Source organism: Triturus cristatus, chromosome 4_2 (genome assembly GCF_964204655.1).
Source record: "Triturus cristatus chromosome 4_2, aTriCri1.1, whole genome shotgun sequence".
In the NCBI taxonomy this organism is placed as follows: Eukaryota; Metazoa; Chordata; class Amphibia; order Caudata; family Salamandridae; genus Triturus; species Triturus cristatus.
In genome coordinates this window covers 527,709,677-527,734,547 of record NC_140586.1, presented here as the reverse complement: position 1 = coordinate 527,734,547, position 24,871 = coordinate 527,709,677, and the positions used below count along the sequence as shown (strand labels likewise).

Here is a 24,871-nt window from a genome sequence, read left to right as displayed (position 1 = left end):
ATTTGATAAAACATTTTAAATATAATAAAAATTGAACACCATTACATTTTCCATTTGATTTATTTAACACACAATTTGCATATTTAAAAACAAATAATTAATCATATAAAAATAATTTAAAAGAAAAATGTATATATTTAAAAATGCTTCCCACCCGGTTCCACCAGAAATCCAACAACACCTAAACAAATCTAAAAAACAACAAAATAAATCTTACATACACATAACACTTAAAGCATACCCATTAATATACAAATAATACATAGCAATGAATACAATTAAAAATATTCACAACTTAATATTTCAATTATTAACTATGCAATTTACACAGTTAATAAACGAATTACCCAATTAACAACTAAACACATAACAAAATTACCAAACATAAATGAAACGAAACACAAACTAAAATGAAATATTATGATAAAATAAACGCATACACATAACACTTGAAAACACTCCTTAATATAAAGCAGTACATATAAATTCAAAGCATTAAAGACAAATTAAATAAAAAATATACATAATGTAACTAGTTATTTTTTTTAAAGTAAGTACTACGAATATGTTAGAAGGGCTAGCCCCAGGGGAGGGCAGAATATGTGCTTGACCACCCTGCGCCCACCCTTCCGGGAGAAATAGCCGAGCACCGGTCGGAGACCCCTTCAGGACTGGGTCTCACACCTTAGATCGTACACGCTACTTCAGCACCAGGCAACACAGAGACACCACACTGTAGATTATGGAATACGTATGCTTTATCTAGCAATATCAGGATCTTTATGATCCGCAGAAGTATGTACAAGTAGAGCAAGGGCTCACAAAGTCTCGGTTGGGGTAGGGGTAGCGGGACAGTCTTAGGATCTGAGTCAATGCGGAAGCGTATCTGGCGCACAGCTCTCAATCCTCGAGCCGGGGGATACGAGATGATCTTTGGGGTCCAGCCGGACCGGAATGTCTCTTGAGGGTGCCCGCTCTACAGGACTCGAGTCCGGGTGTCGGAGGTCAGACAATCTTCCAGGAGCCGCGAGTCACTCAGCAGGGCTCAGAGTTCTCTAGGGTGCAAGGTGAGCCGCGACCACGTCAGCAGGGCTCGGATGTCGTAAGGCAGAAGTCCGTCTCTGCCAGGTAGAGCCGCGACGCTGTCTGCAGGGCTCACCAAGGTTCCAAGAGTTCCGTAGGATGTTGTGGGGATGTTCCTCAGCCGCGACCACGTCAGCAGGGCTCGTTCGTTCCAGGATTCAACTGCCGAGGGTCCCAGGGCGCCCCTTGTTATAGGTCGACTCCTCTTTGATGTCCGGAGTCCTCACGGGCAGGGGTCTTAGCACCTGGGGGTCGTTTGTTGGGGGTTCCTGCCACGCGGCCCTTTGATCCTTTCAAAGCGGGGTCGGGAGGGATCCCAGACACGCAGCAGGCGTGGAGCCAGCCCTCAGGGGGGCCGGAGGGGGATCGAAACCATCTCTTGGGAGGAGGCCAGGTGTGAATGAAAACTACCCCTCCCTCTCCTGTGCACCAGGAGCTCTCTCTCCCCCCAGCCGGCATGGCGCGACTAGGCCGGGGTTGCGCTTGTGTCGAGGCGGCCATCGGGGTTACTGGGCCGGGTACTGAGGCCGTGAGGCCGGGGGAATGGGAAGGGTGCCTGGTGTCGGGAATATGGAGGGGAGGACAGGGGTAACCCGGGTTCTGGGTCGGGGAGGCTACGCTAGTCAGTGTAGTGTGGGGTGTAGGGGGTAGCCTGGTGTCGCTACGGGTCTGAATGGGCCACGCCACGAGGCCGGGTCCAACATGCGTCCCCCCCAGCTGAAGGCCGGAGAGAACTACCCATCTTCTTGGGGGTTCTCTTCGCTGAGGCGGAAGAATCTGGAGAGGCCGTCAGCGTTGGCGTGGTCGTTGCCAGGGCGATGTTCTACTGTGAAGTCCATCCCCTGGAGGGAGATGGACCATCGTAGCAATTTGGGGTTCTCCCCTCTCATCTGCATGAGCCACCGTAAGGGTCAATGATCCGTCTGGACTCGGAAGTGGGTTCTGAAGAGGTAGGGTCGCAGTTTCTTTAGAGTCCAGACTACGGCAAACGCCTCGCGTTCAATGGTGCTCCATTGTTGCTCTCGGGGCAGTAACCTTCGGCTAATGAAGGCCACGGGCTGATCTACACCCTTCTCATTGAGCTGGGAGAGGACGGCTCCGATGCCATGCTCGGAAGCATCCGTTTGGACCACAAACTCTTTGGAGTAATCGGGGGCTTGGAGCACAGGGGCTGTACACATGGCGAGTTTCAGGGCGTCGAACGCCTCCTGGCAGGCAGGGGTCCACTGTACCTTTTTAGGTTGTCTTTTGGACGTGAGCTCCGTGAGAGGTCCTACGAGGCTGCCGTAACCTTGAATGAACCTCCGGTAGTAACCAGTGAGGCCCAGGAAGGCTCGGACTTCGGTTTGGGTGGTTGGTGGCTCCCAGGCCAGGATAGCGTCAATCTTAGGTTGGCGAGGGGTGACCTGCCCGCTGCCGACCTGGTGCCCCAGGTAGACCACCGATCCTTGCCCAATCTGGCATTTTCTGGCCTTCACTGTGAGGCCGGCTTGGCGCAGGGCCCCCAAGACCCTCCGGAGGTGCTGGAGGTGCTCACCCCATTCGGAGCTGAATACCGCAATATCGTCCAGATAGGCGGCGCTGAATTCTTCCAGCCTGGCCAGGACCCTATTCACCAATTGCTGAAAGGTGGCCGGAGCATTTTTCATCCCGAATGGCATCACTCGGAAGCGATAGTGCCCATCCGGGGTGGAGAAGACGGACCGCTCCTTGGCGCCCTCCGTGAGGGCAATCTGCCAGTATCCGCAGGTCAAATCGAAGGTGCTGAGAAACTGAGCAGACTCAAGGCGGTCAATGAGCTCATCTGCGCGGGGGAGAGGGTGAGCGTCTGCTCGGGTGACCACATTGAGCCCCCGGTAGTCCACGCAGAACCGTAGTTCGGGGACAACACCAGGGGCAGCTGCTTTGGGGACCAGTACCACGGGGCTGGCCCAAGGGCTGTCTGTGGGCTCGATCACCCCGAGAGATAGCATCTTCGATACTTCTGCCTGGATGCAGGCCCGGACTCGGTCGGGGACGCGGTAGGCTCGGTGCAGTACCGGTGGGCTGTCTCCTGTGTCCACGTCGTGGACGCACCAGTCGGTGACCTTGGGGACGTGGGAGAACAGGTCGGAGAACTGACCCAAGAGCCGGCGGCAGTCCTCGTGTTGTCGGGGTGTGAGGGAGGGGGAGAGGATCACCTCCTCCACGGAGCCGTCTTTTTCTTTGGCCCGCAGGAGGTCAGGAAGAGGCTCCGTTTCCTCTTCTGCACCGTCGTCTGTGGCCAGGAGCAAGCTCAACTCCGTCCGCACCAAGTGAGGCTTGAGGCGGTTCACGTGGAGGACCCGAAGGGGGTTCTGAGGGGACTGGACGTCCACCACGTAGGTCACCTGACTTTTCCGTTCGACCACCTTGAAGGGCCCGGCCCATTTGTCTTGGAGGGCGCACGGCTTCACGGGGGCCATCACCCAGACCTGCTGCCCGGGCTGGAACTCGACCAGCGTGGTGTTCTGGTCGTACCAGCGCTTAATTTCGTTCTGGCTCGCCTTGAGGTTGGCCTCGGCCAGCTCTCGGAACTTCCGAGTCTGGTTCCTGAGAGTCAACAGGTACCGGAACACGTCCTGTGGGGGGTTCCGGGGTGCCGTCTCCCACCCCTCCTTGACCAAGCTCAGGGGGCCTTGGACTGGGTGCCCATACAGCAACTCAAATGGACTGAACCCCAAGGACTTCTGGGGGACTTCCCGGTAGGCGAACAGGACGCAGGGGAGGAGGACGTCCAACTTACGCCGCAGGGGCTCCTCGAGACCCAAGATCATCCCCTTCAGAGTCCTGTTAAACCGCTCCACTAGACCATTGCCTTGGGGATGGTAAGGGGTAGTGAATTTATACAAGACTCCACACTGTTGCCACAGGGATCTCATATATTTGGAGATAAAATTGGTACCTCGGTCGCTCACGACCACTTGGGGGAACCCTACCCGGGAGAAGATCCCCATTAAGGCCCGGCCCACCACAGGGGCCGTGACGGTGCAGAGGGGGATGGCCTCCGGGTATCGTGTGGCATGGTCCACTAGGACGAGGATAAAGCGGTGACCCTGAACGGTCTTGGGATTCAGGGGCCCCACGATGTCAATTCCGACCCGCTCAAAGGGGGTACGGACGACTGGGAAGGGTTGGAGGGGGGCCTTGTGCTTCCCTCCACCTTTACCACTGGCTTGGCACGTGGGGCAGGACTTGTAGTGGGCCTCTACGTGGGCTCGCATTTTTGGCCAATAAAAGTGCGTTACTAGGCAATGGTAGGTCTTGTCCTGGCCCAAGTGGCTGGCCAGGGGTACATCATGGGCCAAGCCCAGGAGGAAGTCTCGGAAGCGTAGGGGTACCACCAGGACCCGGGCTGACCCTAGCTCGGCAGCCCAGTGTTCGCTATACAGGAGGTCATTCTCCCAATACAATAAGTGGGTTCCCGTTTGGTCGCCCACGGCTTGGGCGGCGGCCTGCTGCCGGGGTCTGACCAGGGAAGGACAGGTCGCTTGTTCTCTGCAGAACTCCTCTCGGGAGGGGCCCCCTTCGTGGTGCCACTGGGCCAACTCGGGCAGATCACCTAACTCTGTGATCTGCGCGTGGTCGGGCTGAACGGACCTGTCGTCGGCGGGGGGCTCCTGGGGATAGGGGGTGAGGTTCAACAGGATCATCTCCGGGTTGGGCCACGGAGGGGGTGCTGGGGGTTTTGTCCTCGACTCCCCCGCGGGGGGGGTAGTCGGGCCGCCATGGATCGGGTGGTTGCCCACCCCCATTCTGGTAGACCCATCATCCCGAGGTGGGTCTTGTGCTCGACCTGTCTCCAGGGGGAACTTTCCAGGTCGTTTCCTAGGAGGCAGTCCACGGGTTGTGCGGTTCGGACAGCCACCCGCAAGGTTCCGGTTACTCCCCCTCATTCGAATGGTACCAGGGCCACCTTACATAGACTCTCAGTGTTGTCGGAAGCTATCACAGGGCAAAAGACATTGGGGATGCTCTGGTCCGCTTGGACTAAGTGGCTGAGGACACCAGTGATGCTCGCCCCGGTGTCGCGAAGGGCCTCCACCGGGTGGCCGTTGACCGTTACAATCTGGCGGTACTTCTTGGTGTTTGCGGGTAGGGGGGCCCCGGGAATCATATCTCGATCTCCTAGAGAGACTAGGGCCATGGCTGCAGGTTCCCATCCCTCGGGGTCCTCAAACTCCTCCCCTAGGGTCACGGTGGCCATGTGTTGGGCTGGGGGAGTTGTCGTGGGGGGTTTCTGGGCCATGGGGCACTGAGGGTCGCTGGCGTAATGCCCTAGCCGTTGACAGCGGAAACATGTGATATTCACCCGGGGCCCTTGTCTGCCGGGGGTGGCGGCACTGCCTGGCGGAGGAGCTGGGAACCCCGGGGGTGGGTTCCTCGGGGGGCTACGCGGGGGCCCGGATGGGAACTCCCTCAGTTTCCCTTGATTCCCCCCCCCTCTGACGGGGAGGTCCTTGCTGGCTGCGGGTGTAGTCTCCTACGGGGTTCCGGGGGACCCGGGTGTTTACCCAGCGATCTGCTTCGACGGCCAGCTTCCTCGGGTCTGTGAGTTTGCTGTCGAGCAGGTGCTGGCGTAGTTCTACAAAACAGTTGGTGGACAAATGTTCCCAGGCAATGAGGTCGGTCAATTCTTCGAAGGTGGTTACCTTGCTGCCCTTGATCCACCCTTCCAGCGCTCGGCTGTAAAAGTTTACGTATTCCACCCAGGTGGTGCCTGGGATCTTTCGGCAGTCCCGGAACCGCTGCCGATACATTTCAGGGGTGAGGCCGTACTTCGTGAGGAGGGCCTCCTTCATGTGGCTGTAGGATGTTTGCATGGAGGCCGGTAGGTCGAGGAGGGTGTCTCGTCCTTCGCTCAGGAATCGCCCCCATAACCCGGCCCCCCAGTCCTTCTGTGGAACGCGGTGGGAGGTCATTACTACCTCGTAGGCTTTGAACCACTGCTGAATGTCCTTAGGGATGTGGACTTTCGGTTCGCCCAGGGGTGCGGGCTCTTGTCTCCCCGAGGGTCGAGCTCCCTCGCTCCGTGCTCTGAACTCTATTTCCTTCAAGCTGCGCTCGTGCTCCAGCTGACGTTTCTTTTCCTCGTGTTCCTGTTGTAACTTCTTTTCCTCTAGCTCTCCTTGTACTCGGAGTTGTTCTACCGCTAGCTTTTTTTCGGCTAGCCTTATCTCGCCCTCTATTTTCAGTTTGCCCATTTCTAATTCATGACTTCGGTTCCTTTCTCTGTCTGTGGCTTCTTCCGGGGACTAGCCCCCGCCCGCTGCGTTGCCTTGCGCTTGGGGGTTATTGCTTGTTCTCGGGAAGCTCCTGCGCTCGTCCGGCCGCTCTGTCTCCTCACCGAGTACGTCCAGTCGGGGTAGGGAGGCCCCGGACTCCACCCAGGCTTTCAGGGCTTGTTGCATGTCTTCCTTGGTGTTTAGACCAGTGGTAGCGATCTTCCGTTGTTTGCAAAATTGTTTCAGTTCCTTGTGTGTATATTCTTCTAACCTCTGTACACAAAACGTAGCGCTCACGTCGGTTTCCGTGGTGCTCATGGTGGCTTCTTCTGGCGTCTTTGTTCGGTAGCGCGGCAGCCGTTCGTTATACGATCTCTAGATTGCAGGCTCGGATCCCGTCGCTTGCCACCTGTGTTAGAAGGGCTAGCCCCAGGGGAGGGCAGAATATGTGCTTGACCACCCTCCGCCCACCCTTCCGGGATAAATAGCCGAACACCGGTCGGAGTCCCCTTCAGGACTGGGTATCACACCTAGGATCGTACAGGCTGCTTCAGCACCAGGCAACACAGAGACACCACACCGTAGATTCTGGAATATGTATGCTTTATCTAGCAATATCAGGATCTTTATGATCCGCAGAAGTATGTACAAGTAGAGCAAGGGCTCACAAAGTCTCGGTTGGGGTAGGAGTAGCGGGACAGTCTTAGGATCTGAGTCAATGCGGAAGCGTATCTGGCGCACAGCTCTCAATCCTCGAGCCGGGGGATACGAGATGATCTTTGGGGTCTAGCCGGACCGGAATGTCTCTTGAGGGTGTCCGCTCTACAGGACTCGAGTCCGGGTGTCGGAGGTCGGACAATCTTCCAGGAGCCGCGAGTCACTCAGCAGGGCTCAGAGTTCTCTAGGGTGCAAGTTGAGACGCGACCACATCAGCAGATCTCGGATGTCGTAAGGCAGAAGTCCGTCTCTGCCAGGTAGAGCTGCGATGCTGTCTGCAGGGCTCACCAAGGTTCCAAGAGTTCCGTAGGATATTGTGGGGATGTTCTTCAGCCGCGACCACGTCAGCAGGACTCGTTTGTTCCAGGATTCAACTGCCGAGGGTCCCAGGGCGCCCCTTGTTATAGGTCGACTCCTCTTTGATGTCCGGAGTCCTCACGGGCAGGGGTCTTAGCGCCTGGGGGTCGTTTGTTGGGGGTTCCTGCCATGCGGCCCTTTGATCCTTTCAAAGCGGGGTCGGGAGGGATCCCAGACACGCAGCAGGCGTGGAGCCAGCCCTCAGGGGGGCCGGAGGGTGATCAAAGCCATCTCTTGGGAGGAGGCCAGGTGTGAATGAAAACTACCCCTCCCTCTCCTGCTCACCAGGAGCTCTCTCTCCCCCCAGCCGGCATGGCGCAACGAGGCCGGGGTTGCGCTTGTGTCGAGGCGGCCATCGGGGGTACTGGGCCGGGTACTGAGGCCGCGAGGCCGGGGGAATGGGAAGGGTGCCTGGTGTCGGGAATATGGAGGGGAGGACAGGGGTAACCCCGGGTACTGGGTCGGGGAGGCTACGCTAGTCAGTGTAGTGTGGGGTGTAGGGGGTAGCCTGGTGTCGCTACGGGTCTGAATGGGCCACGCCACTAGGCTGGGTCCAACAGAATATAAACAGAAACATAAAAAATTGCACTAAAATTATTACATGCATTGATGTTAAAGAAATGTATATTATATGCATCATTAGTTTTTACTAAGTAAAAAAATATATTTTTCACTTCTATATTATGTCCCATGATATTTTTGACTGTCAACTCTTACACGTCAGTTGGTTCATGGGATTTTGATGACATGTGTCTTTGGATAAGTTTCATCAAATCAAACTAGTACTGCATGAATATCTAGGTATTGGCAGTACAAATATACTCAAACTTAACAAAAGCACATTACATTACAATGGACACCCATAAAATTAATATTGAGTGTATGTATGCATAAATTGTGTTTTACATTTATTAGGGTCCCCCCATTATTACAAATATTATGTGGCTTTATTGCAGCTGTTGCTGGGTGTGAAAAAGTGGATTATTAGTTGGGGTGGATGGTGGTCTACGACAAGTAATAATGGCACTGTTCTTATTAGGCCAAAAAAAGGTTTCAGTGATTTAAACGTGAGCACAACCCCTGATAGCTATGGCACATACGAGGCAGGCCTAAAAATGTAAAACATTTAAAAGTACGAAAACATTTACAAGGTCAAGTTTGAACATAATTTTAGTATCACAAAGCATAAAGCGCCAACCGTGGCAACAGGTTGCACTAGCCCATGACAAAGGTAAAGTTTGAGGCTGAAGGCAATGAAGCCCTGGTCATATGCAAGTTCTAGGCAGATCTTTGTCAAAGTGTTACCTTTAAACCTAAACATTTTCTGAGAAGGTAGAGTCCTCAACAGGGTAAGGTTCCAGGCTGGATCCGAAGATGTAGTCATCGATGATGGGTTGGTGAAGGATGAGGTCTTGATGAGGCTGTCGACAAAGGTGGGATAATCTCCAAGTGGAAAAAAAACTGAGTTCGTTCCCAGGAAGCCTTCAACATTGATCGGATGCTTCTCATAATCAGGCCCAGTGAGGGTTTCTACTTTCAAAGTTAGGCTCATTATGATATCGGTCAGACTGCCAAGGACAGGCCATCAGTGGCAGTCGGACCGACTGACAGCCCTTCGGTCCGACCCCCGCATTATGATTCAGGCGGTCAGACCCTTAGCGGTCGGAGAAAGACTGCCGACTCCAATAGGGGCGGCAGTCAGAATTGTATCTCTTGAAAAGCAGCTGTGCTGAAGCAGGCCCCACCATCGGGATTATGATGCCCCCTTACAGACAGTCCTTTCATGTCAGATAGACCACCATGAAAATCTGTCAGAAAGGGACTTTGGGAGCCCCAAACAAGGTCCCGTCCATCGTGGGCCACTGTAAAGTGGTCAGGGGGCACATGTAGTACCCCCACACACCTCCATGCACCGATTTCTAATTGTTGCAATATCCAGTACCCACTGAGGTGTTTGGCTCAGGCTTATATAAATATGGGTTTGTGAAGGAGCCGGTTTCCACGTTCTAGATCTGCTCTGGAACCCCAGGTTGATGGCTCTTTTTATCAGCATGAAAGCGTGGAGGGGAGAGAAACCGATAGCCAATTAAACATTGCTGTTCCAATTTTACCATGACTCCTAAGAATCACAGACTCCCGATCAAGCATTTCCCAAGGCAAGATCCATAAAGGTGTCAGCATGTGAAGTCTTACTAAGAAGTTTCTTCACGTTAGATAGGTCAAGTAGCAGAAAGCTACAGAGCTCGTTCTAAGACGCTCTCTCTCTCAAGGCAAGGCATAAGTCCCTGGACACTTTCCCAATCTTTGATACATCAATATTACAGGTAGTGTCCCATGATACATTGCAGCATCACACCATCCAGTCAAGCCACCTCATGGTAGGTAATTTTCCACAAGGCAGCAATGCTCCCAGGCCTTGGTGAGCTGACCTGGATTACCAGGCTTACTCCGATGAGAAAGTACACCCATTCTTAATTATCAGAATCAACATGCAATGTATCCTCTTATCCTGAGCCTAATTCCGATAAAAAAGACATTATTCTAGCTAACAAGGATGAATTCTCCACCTGCAACAGAAACGTGAAAAAGAACAAATCCAACATGCACATAAAATTCACTATTAAATCTAATGCAAGAGTTTCCAGTGGGAAAAAATAAAATTCAGGCCTACAGAAATCGGCCAACATAAGAAATAGCACAAGATTACACATATAAAAAGAACATTATTTACTGAGCACATCTAAATTAACATGTTACATAAGCACATCAAATATGTGAATAATTGTCAGCAGTATGTACAAATTCTGCATGTTAATATTTTCAACTCAACACATCTAATTGCAATGTTAATTTCTTCATGTTCACATTGAAATTATCCCTAATACGTCACCCTTCATGTTATTACAGTTCACATTCAATTGTCCTAAGTTAATACAACAAAGAATTATATGCGGGTGAGGACTACCCATGATAATAATGCACCCCTGCAAATGAAAGAGCAAATTTGGGCTACATCAGTCCCTCCCTCTGATGACAAGTGTCATCACACCCACATTACAACTGCCTGTAGAAAGAACCTACCTAAACAGACGTTGTAGCCAGTCTCCCCAATCAAAAGCTCTCTAAGCTCTTAAGATTCTCATAGTGACTGTCCTACACTCTCTTCATTTTCCTTTCTCTCTCTCTAAGAGAATTTTCAGCTTGTCTAGACTGATGCCACTTGTAAGCCTTCACTGTTCCCATCATCAAGATGACAAAAATCAAAACAATTACTATTGATTTCAAGATATAGCCAATGATTCCTTTCCCAAGGCTCGTAAACCAATTTCCAACCTTCTCAAACCCTTTTCCAACTTTATTCAAAATTCCCTCAGTTGCCAAATCATGTATCTCATGGTGTATCTCAGTGAAGTTACTTATATACTTTCTCAGATGTTTACTATGGTCTGGGATATAAGTACAGCACTGTTGAACTCTCAGCATTTTACAGATCAGCCCTATTTTGCTAATAACACGTCTAAAGCAAAATGGTTTTGCATCACCTTAGTTTTTATCGAGACCATCTCTCTATCTATGAGTAACAATGACTTAGCTGTATTGACCGACAACCTATCTAGTATAGTTGCCAAGCTTCGGAACTTGACATCATTTAAGACCACTCCCAAACTAGGTATCATTGCTCCAAACACATATCTGACAATCTCTCCTGCACTGGTACCACGTTTCTCTTTGTGTGGTGACTTCCCTTCCAAGCTCTTCAAATCCTTTACATGGTATATCTTAGGTAACACAACAGCCACATAAAATATGCCATACCAATTATACGGCAATCGGACACATGCATTTTTCCAACACACGAAATACACATTCGGCACCACTTGCACTGCATCCTGTAAGAACTTTTTTGAAGAAGCATCAGTCAGAAATGTTTGTTCGCATGGACTCTGTCCTACAAAGATGGTATCATAATACATCTGTATTTGTCAAATGCAAAGCTTTTCTCGCTGTTCCCAATCCAAGGCTACTGGACCATAACTTCCCGTAGCCTCCTGAGCCAACTCTTCCTTGGTCCTTTTGAAACCCCCCTCCCTACTATCAAGTTTAACTGTTAGTCCTCTATGTCTATCTTCTACTTGATCTACCAATTTCTTTTGTATATCAGTTAATGTACATGTTAAGTTGTGCCTATGTGCATAAGCTGTGCCTAGTGTAGCAATAGGTACAAACCACTTTCCCATTCTCTCTTCTTGCTTGTAATAGTCATATTTTTTCACATGCTTATATTTTGGAATATCTGAGTGCACCAAATCACAATTCGAGAAGTAGTACTCATAATGGCCTTTTCCATAAAACATGCTAAGCAGCAAACTACAACTAATGCCATACATCAAGGTCAGGTGATGATACCTGATGCTCACCTCAACTGAGGCAGGCAATTGCATACACACATGACAAACTGTCACATCCATGGTATTTGCCTACTCATACAATAACTTTGCATAAGCATTCAACGTATAATCACCTTTGGACAAATCTACATGCAATAAGCGACTAGTCTGTTCTATCAAATCATTGTCGACTCCTAATGTACCCTCTGTTGTTCTAAAAGTGGTAGGTGTGGATGTTCCATGTACTCCCACTACCTTAACCTCAGCTTCGTGTGAACTTATAATGGACATAACGATGACTACAGCTATTACTATGACCACTCCTACAATGAGTATACTTATTATACATTTGTGCCTATGGCTCGAATTTCCAGATTCTATTTTCAATTGAGTTCAGATTGTGGCTGTAAGAGGATCAATTCAAAGTCTTATTCTCTGCCTCTCACTGTTACACAATAAAGTTCGTAAACAATTTTCTTGAAATCATGGAATCAGTTTTCAGTTTATGGCACAATATTTACACAGCTTGGAAGACTTCCCTTGCCCTCTTTCTTCTTCTATGGAAAAGTCCCTATTATTATTCTTCTTCCACTCGGGCCCAGGTTATCTTCTTAAGCCAAAGGATTTATATTTACATTTCAAAGTTCAATTTGCATCCCCTATGAGATAAGAGCCAACTTCTTCAACGACATGGTGCAAAAGGTGAATGCGAAATGCTGCAATTTTCTGAGCTGATGGCTGATTCCCAAAGGTTGGAAATGAGAGATCTTCCAAAATCAAGCTCCTTAAGCCACTCAGTCTCATTAAATATGTTACAGTCAATGTGAGAACTCCATTAGCCTTTACTCCAGGGTCTAGCAGTTCAATCTCAAATATCAGCACTGACGTCCCAGACCTACCTCTCCCGGCATTTGTGGCAAAGTAAGTCCACTCCAGGGAGGGGTATATCTGACACATTATTCTCACTCTCCTTGACCTCCTCACGCTCCTGTGAGCTTGTTCTGTCTCACTTTGATCGGATTCGGATGATTCAGTTTGGGAGCAAGGTCTGTCTCTGATGCATGTCACAGATTCTCCCTTTTCTGTCTCACAGGCCACGATTCTCTTGTGGCTTCAGTTTTCTTTAGTATCATCGACCACTTTCCACATCAGTCTCTTCAGCTGAGTCAGACTCTATACCACTTGCAACGTTACAGTCTCCCTTAGAGTCTTTACCTGGGCCTTGTGTAGCATGACCCCCCTCAGCTCGACCTGGTGGGTATCTAGCCTCTTCAGGAACCCTAACCGTTTGGCTTGCCCTCTCCGGAGGTCTTGCAGTGATGGATGGAGTCACTTCAGGGAGAGGAACTGTTTCTTCCAAGGGTCCTGAAACTCTGGGATGTGGGAGGTGTTAATCCAGTTTGTCAAACCTCCACAGTTCACAGCAGTATTCGTCACCAAAATCACCTGGTAGGGACCTTGCCAACATGCATCAAGATGGTTGACCCTCAGTTGTCTCAATGCCTCAGCATCATAATCGCTCTTATTCTGTATAATGATGCTGCCACCCTTGTCAGCCGGTTTGACAATTATATCTTCCTGGCTGGCAAGGGCTCTCATGGTCAGATGTTGATCCTTAGAGAAATTGTATTTAATGTATTTTCTTTCTTGGAACATTTGTTCGACCTCGGTTAAAACAACATTTTCAAAAGTAATCAATTCCTTGGGCAAAAGGTTAGTAGCCAGAAAGAATGTCGAAGAACAATGTAAGCCAGTAATGTTTTTCTGTGTTGTCAAAGGGGCCTTACAGAAAAAAATATTTTAACCGTAATGTTCTAAAAAATGTGTACATTTCCACTTGAGAGCTCTTGCCAGCCGGGATGATATAATTGTCAAACTGGCTTACAAGGGTGGCAGCATCATTATACAGACTAAGAGCGATTATGATGCTGAGGTATTGAGACAACTGAGCAATCCACTACACTATGTAAGATTATCTAGAGATCCTACGGATAAGATCAGGAAGGAAATTTCCAATCTCACTGTTCAAGGTCGTGAAGGCCTTTGTCACGTATTTTCATTCGTTTCCAGAATTTTTGTAAAGCACAAACAAAGAAAATATAAAAATATGAAAATGTAATATGAATATATATTTTTGATACAAAATTTTTTTTTGTTTCTTACTAAATAATAAAAACAAAGGAAAAAAGCAACAATTTTGTAAAGACATTGTATTTATGGGGAATATTGCTGTGTTGTTATATTGATCTCTGAGAGTTTTTTTTTTTTTTTCTTTTTTCTTTTTTGTCCTCATCTCACCTATAAACTGCTAGCAGGACATAACCGGTCAGTTTTAATAATGGGGCGCCCTCCGACCGCCTGCAATTGTTTAGGTTATCCAACCAATCCCCTTTTGTCGTCCGGGATTTAGGTGTTAATCATAGGACCATGGTATTTATCGACCCTTAGCAACTGCAGAATGGAATCAACAGAGTCTCAGTTCCTGGCCCAGACGAACAAAGGGTGCCCAGAGTGAAGGAAGGCTAGGGCTGGAACTCATAACATCTAACCGGGCCATAGCCAGTGCTGATTTTAACCAGTCTTCTACTTTCGGGGGGAGGGGGTCTTTCCACCTGAAACATATCTCCCTTCGGGCCAGCAAAATCAAACATAATAACAGCCCTCTGAGTGGTTGAGCCAAACCGGCAGTGGACACCTGGTCGTTGGCAAAAAAGATCAGAGAGCCGTTCAACACGATATCTATTCCGAAGGTCATACATAAGTATCTGCACACCCCTTCCCAGTATTTTCCTAATTCAGCGCATTCAAAAAAGATGTGTACATCGTTGGCTTTAGGGAGCGAGCACCTGTGGCATCTCGGCTCCGGGTCTGGGGCAAATTTCGAGATCTTCTCCGGAGTATAGTAAATTCGATTAGTAACAAAAAAGTGATTTCTCTTCAAACTGGCAGATTTTGTGTATTTATAAAGCAGGGTCATGGAGGGTTCCAGGAGGCTCCCAATATCCGGTTCAAAAGGAGAGTCATTCCAGGCTGAAACCTGATGAGGAATACCAATGTCATCTGCGTTGATCAGGAGCCTGTACCAGATAGAGATTTCCTTCTTAAGATGTTGAATGTTCTTGAGAGCATCTTCCACCTCACCATTTCCCCTTAGATTCTCCTTCTCCATTTCAAACCATGATTTTAGTTGAATAAACTTGAACCTCGAGAACCCCGAGCCTATTCTTGCTTTCAATACCTCCCAAGGATGTATGCCATTTTCATCCCCCAACTCAGACCAAGTCGCGACCCCGGCTCTTTTAATTGGGAGTGCCATACTATCCTGGAGGCAGGGGGGGGGTCCCCGGAGAGTCCCAGATCGGTGCCTGATCGGAGTAGTAACCTATCCCACATCTGGAGCGGATGAAATACCAGACCTCCAAGGCATTTTTGATCACCTTCAACCTTACTCGTTTGAAGAATTTTGGGGAGCCAAACTTGTAAAGAAACCCTGCTTTATTCCCCCCGCCTTCAGTGCTGACCGACTCCCCCAGCAACTTACCCCAGGCACATGCAGTTGGTTCCCCTAAAAGCATCCTGATAGCCTTAAATTGAAAGGCAACCAGATAGCAGCGGATATCTGGAAGGGCCAATCCCCCTTTAGCTAGGCGGCGCCTCAATTTTTTCCAAGATAGCCTAACGCCCTTCTCTCTGAGAGTTTTTACCAACAAAAATAAGATAGGTCGGTTAAGAGGCATAAAATCCTATATATAAGGCCTTTGGCTTAGCCATAAGGAATTTGAATATTTAAATAAAAAAGATTATTCTATTACAGCGTTCTATACGCTACCATAAATTTATAAGGACAGTATACATCCCCCTGGCAGGCCAATTTTTGCTGTCTGTCAATCCATTCTACAGCCATTGGCTAAGTATACTGATTTTTTCATCAAACCCTTTGTCCCCCTTACACGATCTTACACTAGGGATAGTTCAGCTGCTATAACACAACTGGAGGGTCAACCATATGATACACAAACAGATATCCTTGTGACAATGGATATAGAGAGCTTATATACAAGCATACCTCAAGAAGAAGCTCTCATAGTCATCAGAGATGTTTTGGATGACAGACCTTGTCCACACCAGGTCCCTACTGATTTTATTGTAGATTGTGCTAAGATTGCTCTTGAACAAAACTACTTTATTTTCAATGGTGAGTACTATGGCCAAGTAAAAGGTGTAGCTATGGGCGCAATTTTTGCACCTGACATAGCTAATCTGTGTGTTGCTTCTTTTGAAGATAAAGTGATTTATAATAACAATCCCTTTCATTCCCATATAAAGAAATACCTGAGATACATGGACCATGTAAGTTTAACATGGGAAGGCACTTTAACTAAACTACATGAGTTTCATTCTTGGCTAAATGAGCAGGATACTAATCTGCAATTCACGATTGAATATAATAAACATTCAATCAGTTTCCTAGATTTAACAATTGAAACGATGATGGCCGGTTATCAGTGAGCCTCTATACAAAACCTACAGCGAGGAATACGCTGTTGAAATACACACGTCACTATCCGCGCAATTTGCGCGATAATCTGCCCTTCGGGCAGTTTATGCGGTTAAAACGCAACTGCACCAGAAAGGAGGATTATTTCAAAGAGGCTAAAGTTTTACAATCTAAGTTGGTGATGAGAAACTACCCTTACAGATTAGTGAAACGCTTGATGAAACGTGCCTGGTATTATGATCGCCAGGCTTTACTACAAGTTAAAAATCAGCAGGAAAAGGACTGTAATGTGATTACCTGTGTTACAACGTTTGGAACTAAGTCTAAGACAATCAAAAAGATCGTGTTAAAAAACTGGCATCTTATACAAAAAATGGAACCACAACTAAAGCAACCTCGGTTTGCTTTTATAAGGACCAGAAATTTAAGAGACCATTTGGTAAGAGCATACAATGAACCTGCTCCTGTCACTTTACAAAATATGTGGGGCTTGATGCCTGTAGTGGGGCATTATCCATGTGGAAATTGTGTAGCTTGTGCAACCACAACAGTGGTAAAATCATGTATTCTGAATGAAAAAGAATGGATTTTGCGACATCATTCAAATTGTTTGTCCAAAAATGTCATTTATTGTATACAATGCCCGTGTTCCTTGTTTTACATTGGGAAAACCAAACAAGAGGTGAAGAAACGAATTATGCAGCACCAATCTCGTATTCGCTGCAAAATTACAACTGCACCATTGGTTGAGCATTATTTAGAAAAATCACATACTTCCTCAGTTATGAAATGGTTTGTCCTTGAGATTGTGAAGAATTCAAAAAGATGGCAGAATGTCGATCGTCTGCTCTCACTCAAGGAGAACAGATGGATTTGGTCAGCTAAAACTGTGGAAAATGGATTGAATTTGTTTGTTGAATGGCATACGTTGGCAACTTTGTAGATGAGGAATTAGGATTGAATTTTGAGGATCTTTACCTTCTGATATAATCCTCATCTACCGTCTGAATTCAGGTTTACAGATACATGATGCAATACGAATATCTATGCTGTGGTTTGTTCTACCAAAAGATCACACTGGATTTATGACTGTGATCATTATCGCATTCATAATGTACAATTTATTGACATCATTTTTTGGACACTACTTTTAGGAATATATATTTAATATATATCCAATTTGTTTCATTTGATGCTTAACAACTATTATAGTGGATTCCTCGGTATTGACAATCGTGCGGTGTACCTGCTTTCATTTGGTGTGGGTCAAAGTTGTGTACCATTGGGTATGCATGGTTCTTTTATGTTTCATCTTTTCCGTTTTTACTTTTACTTGGATGGAGAGGTTGACTGAGAATAGTACACCCAAGATGGCTGACACGTTTTATGACGCTATGCGCAGTTGAGGTTATAGGTCAATGTGGACGAAGCTTCCGCACTTGTTCTGTTTGTCGCGTGGAGAGCGGATTGATTCCGGTTCTTGTGCAATAAGTAAGTGCCTGAGAAGTTCTGTATTCGGATACTGGTATACTTTTTGAATCTATTTTGAATCTTTTATGTAGTGTGTAAATGGTATTTTGTTATTTTATTTTCAGGCCAAAACGTTTGAACTACTCGTACGGCTTATCAGTAAGTACCGAGCCATCAAGGTAAAGTGATATTGAATCATGTGTTAGCGGAATGAGTGTGATACAATGTATAATTATGTGCTTTTGGTTTCTAGATTTGGAAGTATTTTATGTGAAAGGTAAGAGAAGGTCCGTGTTTGATGTAAAGCAGTTTCATGTATTCTTATGATTAGTCCTGGAGTTTTATGGGTTTGTTGTCGGTTTTAGATTTTGGAAAAGGTTCCAGACTATCGAGATACATCTTGGTGATTGTCCATCAAGTAAGATTTTCTGTCATACGGCGGTACGATTTTGGTCACTATTAGTTATTGATTGATTTGTTATGATTAGTGGCATTGGTGTAGATGTTCATGCACATAGATTTAATATTTTTAGTTTGGTGTGGTTTTTAAGTTAGGCACATTGTTTGCATTTTTTTTGCACATAGGGTGAATTTAACTTCATTATCAAATTGAGTTATGAGAAGACGATACGATTGAACTCCGGGTTTTCTAAGTGATTATTATGATTGTTTTTATTGTATTAGATTCATGGTGCAACGTAACCGTCCTGAAGATGGTTCGTGGATCTTATAGACCGTTAAAGAGACCGAAACGTCAACACAATTGCACCTTTTTGTTTTGATTTATGTCTGTTGATGCACAATTAAATCAATATGAATAATTAATTGATCTCAATGTATGGTTTATTTTATGCACTGCCCATACTTAAGTTTCCAAACAAAAGGTGTTTGCTACGACTGTTTATTACATATACTGAGTTAGAAGTACAATTGTTGCTGTACATGATATAATGGATGTATTTATTTCCCATGTTTTTTACAAAATTGATTAAATCAAACATATATCAAATATAAACTCTTGAAAATTACCTGATTTGTTCACATATATGACTATTGAAAAAAATTAAGTTATAGATGAGTGATTCCTCAAGGTACACTTATTGTCTTTTGTTATTGATTATACCCAGTTCCTTGGGGACTACTGGGTTGCCCTATTTGTGTAATAGACAGAATGAACCACATCAGCCAATCCTTTGCAACATTCAAGAACCACACCCTCTAGCCGGATATGCTTCCACCCACCATGAAAAGATGCACACTACAACCAGAATGTATCCCAAGCCATTGCATCTAGGCATCTCTATGAAATCTAGCTGTATTCGGTTGAAATGACCCCCTGACCTTCGTATGTGACTCAAGGCAACCACAGTTTTCTTTCCAGCATTCATCTGTTGACACGTGACACATTGATGGCACATTGCATCAGCAACCACACGAAACCTCGGGTTAAACCACCTTTGCCTGAACACTCACATCATTGCATTTCTTCCAATATGAACTGCTCCATGAATCTGTCTCGCCATAGGATTCAGTAAACAATCTGGCAACACTGCTCTACCGGAAATGAGACCCAAATGCCATCTTCCCTCTTTTCACAACCTGCTCTGATCCAACCAGCCTGTTCTTAATCTGACGCTTCTTCCTGCAGACGCCTGACCTCATTCGAGGTATCTGCGATGGCTAGCATCATGCTGAGCTTGGATCTTTCTGTGCTCTCACCTGAAAATTTCCCATTAAAAATGCATGCGTGAGTTGCACAAAAGCAGGCGACTTTGTCTGCATATCTTTTCCCCACAGTCACAAAATCTTCCCCCTTCTCATGGGCAGCGCACTTCCTGACAGCCACTTCCTTTGGTCACTGCAAGGTTTCCAACAGTTGTCTCACATACTCCCCGTTCCTAATGGGAGATCCTGATGACATTAAGAACCACCTCTGTGACCATATCTGTCCGAAGTAATGAACTACACCAAAACTGTACTGGCTATAGGTATAGATGGTGACTTGGATTTGATCAGAAGCAGGACACGAGTCAAAGCAATGATTTCAACTACTTGTGCGGAGTATATTTCTTGTAAACAAGCAGCTTCCACAACTCCAGAAATTGTACACTCTTAGGTAACCCTCACTGTCTCTTAAACATGAACCATCAACAAAAAGGACTTGGTCAGAATCATGCAGAGGTTCATCAACAATGTAGGGTCCCGATTTGGTACAAAGTTCAGTCACATCCAGACAGTCATGGTCCTCACAATCTTCCCCATCAACATTTGGAATAGGCATCAAGGTAGCAGGATTTAACACAGAGCACCATTTCAAGGTAATGTTCTCAGCAGCCAATAAGATTTGTTCATATCTGGTTACCCTATTATTCGTCAGATGCTGTGTTTTGGTTCTCGTCATCAGGAGCTCAACTGAATGAGGATCATAAACAGTAAGAGGATGACCCATTAAGATACTTTCGAACCTTTCAATGCTGACACCTGTTGCAGCAACGGATATGAGACATCCAGGCAATGCTGAAGTTACAGGATCTAATGTAGCTGAGAAATAGGCCCCTGGTCTACGGACACCCCCATGTGTCTGGATGAGCACTGATAGAGCACAACCCTCCCTCTCACAGCAAAATAGCAAAAACACTTTGTTGTAATCAGGCATTTTCCAGAGCTGGAGCACGACAAAGACATTCTCTCAGCTCCAAGAAGACAACCAAGCAATCGTTATCCCAGGGTACTGGATCGCTTACATCTTTGTGTGTCAGCCTCTGTAAGGGCTTTGCCTTCAATGAGAAAATTGGGATCCATTGTCAGCAGTAGCCAACCATTCCCCAAAACATCCTGACTTCCATCTGAGTGGTAGGCACATTCCTTTTCATCTCAAGGCGCTCTGGCGACACGTTTGTCTTGCCTTTTTCAATGCAATGACCCAAGTACTGAACTTCTGTCAAGCCGTATTGAAGCTTGCTTGGTGACACCTTAAGTACTTTTTCAGCTAAATTGGTCAGCAAGGCAATTGTGTCATCCCTACAAGCCTCTTGTCAAGGTAACAATGCTTTCCTACCTTAAGTCCGCAAAGTTGTGTTTCGCAGAGACGTTATGGACGAACTTCCCAGTGCCCTACCTTATACCCTGTGTTGTCTGTGATTCACTAGGAATACTTAGTAGGATTCAGGGAGGAGGGCCGGATAATGGACAATGGACACTTGAGGAACCCTTGTTGTCGGCCTGCGAGGCAACAAGAACAGTTTTATTTAGTTTTTACAATTCTTTGTCTATTTTATCTCCCGAATTCTTAATATAATGCCCTCCTTTTCAAACGTATTCCTACCTGTGATTTAAGTGTGTTTTGAGTAGCGTCCGTGTAGCTTGTAGTGGTGTTTTCTAGAGCATTGGGAGTTGTATGACGATGTCGTAGTTCACATCACTAGGCTCGTAGATCTGGATGGAAGTACACTATAATAAAGTTAGCAACATATTCTTATTATCCTGTTTTCTCTAAATGTCGCTGTGGCTAAATACAAACTATAAATGTACTTACATCTTGTACATCCAAAATATTGAATCCCTTCTACTACAAGCTTTGAATACAAATAAAAGTCCACAAAGATTCATAAAATACGGTACGAATGTACGTAACAAAATTGTCCTCAGTTTATAAATGATAATCGTTTTTGCAGTCTCTTCAAGTAACGTTATCTTATGCTAAAGAGTTCCCAAAAATTGTTCAAGATTTTCCAGAACTGTTGTAGAAGTTAGAACATCTTACTTAAGGTGGGCGCCTTATTTTGCAAATTAACTTATCTCCTTCTTTTCTTTCCGCAGGTTCCAATTTCCATGAGGATGACCCGCTCTTCCGAAGATCAGGAAACCGAAGGAAGAACACTGCATCAATTACCAGGTAAGCATCCCTGGATACTGGATCGCAACCGTTGAAAGTCCGGAAGGCTAAGCACCTTCTGGAAGCGGGTGTGGCATTAAATACTCATGCCACACCCGAGGTGGCCACCACGTAGACGTACGTGCAGTGTTACGTCGTGCCATAACATTTTCATTTCTCTTCTTCCCTGTAAAAGACACTAAGGGGCTGATTACGATATAGGGCAGACCGCCACCACCCGCATGGCGGTGGCGAACCGCCCTACATTTCCCTCCGCCTGCCACTCATTTTCCCCCGCCATATTAGTATGGCGGGGTGTCCCCGGCAGACAGAAAGACCGTCCGCCGGTCAACCAGTCGACCGGGCGGAAAAGGGGCTAGATATGGTGGCGGTGTCTGCAAGACACCGCCATCCATATTAATATGGGTGCGGGAAGCATGCGGGTTTAGCTGTCGGGGGCCCGTTGCGGGCCCCCAGGGTACTGGGGGGTGGGGGGTGCACATGGCATTGTCATGGACAAGGTGGCAGGCACCGCGCAGTGCCTGTCACCTTGTGCATGACAACGCACACAGTGAATTCCCAGCATTGTGGTGGGCAGTGCCGTGAGCACCGCCCGCCACAATGCTGGGTATAGAGGATGCCACGGTGATGGTGGCATCCTAGTTGCAGGTGCGGGACCACCGCACCACTGGCGGCCGGTCCCAGCACCACTAGGGTGGCGGGCGGACGAAAGTCCACCCGCCATCCTAATCGGTCCCTAAGTGCGAGGTGCACAAAGAGAAGGCTCAAGTCTATTAAGCTTCTTTTCACTGTTTCTGCTGCATTGTTGTTCTGCCGCAATGCTTGTATAGCAAACAATGAATCCTATAAGATGCAGATACTTTTACCTATGACAAAACCGTGAGATTCCAGATCGATTTAGTTCTTACTGTTTCACTTTAAAATCAAGTATGAATACCCCGCAATATTTCATACCATGAATCATCTTATGTTACAATTATCAACACACAATTCCTGGTAGTGCTGGTTGCATGGGATAGGGGTGGGTTTTTTACTGGGGCAATAAGTGTGGGTCTATAAGGGACCCCTTTAGTACCAGGTTTGGACTGGTGTCATAGAGCCCGTATTGGGATGATGACACCTCTTCTGTCTCCGATGCAATCAGGAGATCATCAATGTACTGCACAAGCACTCAGCTCTGTGGCAGCACGAAACTCTCAAGGTTATTTTTCAGAATCTGGTTAAAGATAGATGGAATTTCAGTATACCATGTTAAAACACGATTCTCCAGCCAGAAAGCAAAAAAAAAATGGCTTTCCTCATGCATTGGGATGGAGAAAAACGCCTGACACAAATCAATCACAGTAAATCATTCAACCTCACAAGAAATCTGAAACAGTATCACTGATGGATTCAGTACTACGGGACAACGTGGAATCACAATTGCATTCATTTTCCTCAAATCTTGAACTAGTGAAGTTTGCTGCTTGGCTTCTGTAACCCCGTGAAGGGTGAATTGCATGGACTTACTATTATCTCTTTCAAGATGCCCTTTTAAATCATAGAATCAATCACAGGTGTAATCCCTTTCACCGTTTCCAGGGAGGTTGTATTGGGGCGTTCTTGGAAACTCTGCATATGGCTTGATCTGTGTACGAACTGGCTCAACTCCTCGAATCAATCCTATCTCTTCCCCTGTGAAGTCCCACACCACAGGAGAGATGTTGTCGCTCAAATCCCATGACGACCTCCACTGTTAATACTGGGATCATGTTTACACAATGGTTCTGTTCGCTAATTTGAATGCAATGTCATCATCATTAGTCTGTTCTTCTAGTGCCCTGGGTGTACAATAGATGGTACAATTCAGTTTACATAAGAGATCACATCCCAGTTTGCATGATAGATCACAATCACAGACTCAAATCGCACACCACGAATTGCAGTTGATCCTGAAAAGTTCCTATTTTCATGGGTACTTCCTCTGTCAATGGATTTGTCATTCTCCTATTCAAAACGCCTACAACTTGAATTGACTGTCCCGAGAGGGGTAGGTTTGGAACTACTCTCACAGTAGAATGGGTAGCGCCAGTGTCAACTAAGAATGTAATAGGATGACCGCCTACACCTGCTTCCACATACAGTTCACTCTGGTCTACCTCTAAGACTGCTCCAAGGGTACAGTCTTCCTCCCCCTCAGGTACTATCATTGTGACAGGTCCTGATCGAATCCATCTAGAGTTTCTATGAAGGGCATTTGGTGGTACACTTAATTACTCTGTGGGACTCTCGGAGGATGGGGTATTTGCATAGCTGAATCTGACCTCCCCTATTGCAAGATCTGGGTCTTGACACAGTGTTGATTACATCTGGGACCTGTACGAGCTCGCCTTCTTAAAACTGATTTGCTGGATTTGATCGACACTCATTTTTCCAATGCCCGATTTTGTGACAATAATTACAAACAGTAGTTTTCTTCAGCGTGTCAATGTCCATATCCATTTTGGTATCTGTCGAAACACCTTTTCCTTTTCCCTGTCCAGCATTGTTCGGAGAATTTTGAACCCCTCCTTTATTGTTTCCCTGATTCAGACCTATTGTTTCCCCGTTTGTCTGCACCTGATCTACTCTGTTCGCGTTCCTCATCTGGACCAACATTAACTTGTCCTCCATTCTCCTGTGCTTAGAATCCACTTCATCCTTGCAATACCTGGCATACCATAGGAATTCATCTATGGGTTTATTTTGCCAGCAGATTAAATGCTGTTGAATCATAACACTAATTTCCGGTCTCTGTCCAAGTGCAAATTTGGAAACAAACTGTTCCATATCTTTAGGGTCAAGAGTATCTAACCACTGTATTGATTGAAGAATTGCAAGAGCCATTCATAGTAAAATAGATTCTTTGGGTTCCTGTGTTATCCAATCTATTTTAACCCATTTGATATCTTGTGGGGCTAATTTAGACTGCACCCATGTAATTACTTCTTCAAACTTTTTAATAACCAAAGGTGAAGAACCGTGAGTTATGGGTCTGGTTCAACAGAAGGTCAATAAATAGTGATGTTACAGGTGGACCATAAGTCACGAGTAACCATAATGTCAAACAATGTATTCAGATCAATCCACAACACCTTTGAATTCTTTACAAAGCGATCAACTTGCTTATACCATTCAGCAGGTTTCTCCCTCAGCTGAGGAAAATCATTTGTGAATGCTGCTAAATGACCACTGCTCCAAG

The 24,871-nt window shown here is 46.4% G+C and overlaps 1 protein-coding gene across 1 annotated transcript in view; it reads left to right on the top strand.

Annotated features, from left to right (window-relative positions):
• LOC146834655 (uncharacterized) overlaps positions 1-24,871 on the top strand; it is a 135,643-nt gene that overhangs the window by 13,770 nt on the left and 97,002 nt on the right. The window contains exon 2 of the mRNA XM_085599937.1: positions 21,576-21,651. Coding sequence (XP_085456063.1) covers positions 21,576-21,651 — 76 coding nt within the window. The remainder of the gene's footprint in view (positions 1-21,575; positions 21,652-24,871) is intronic.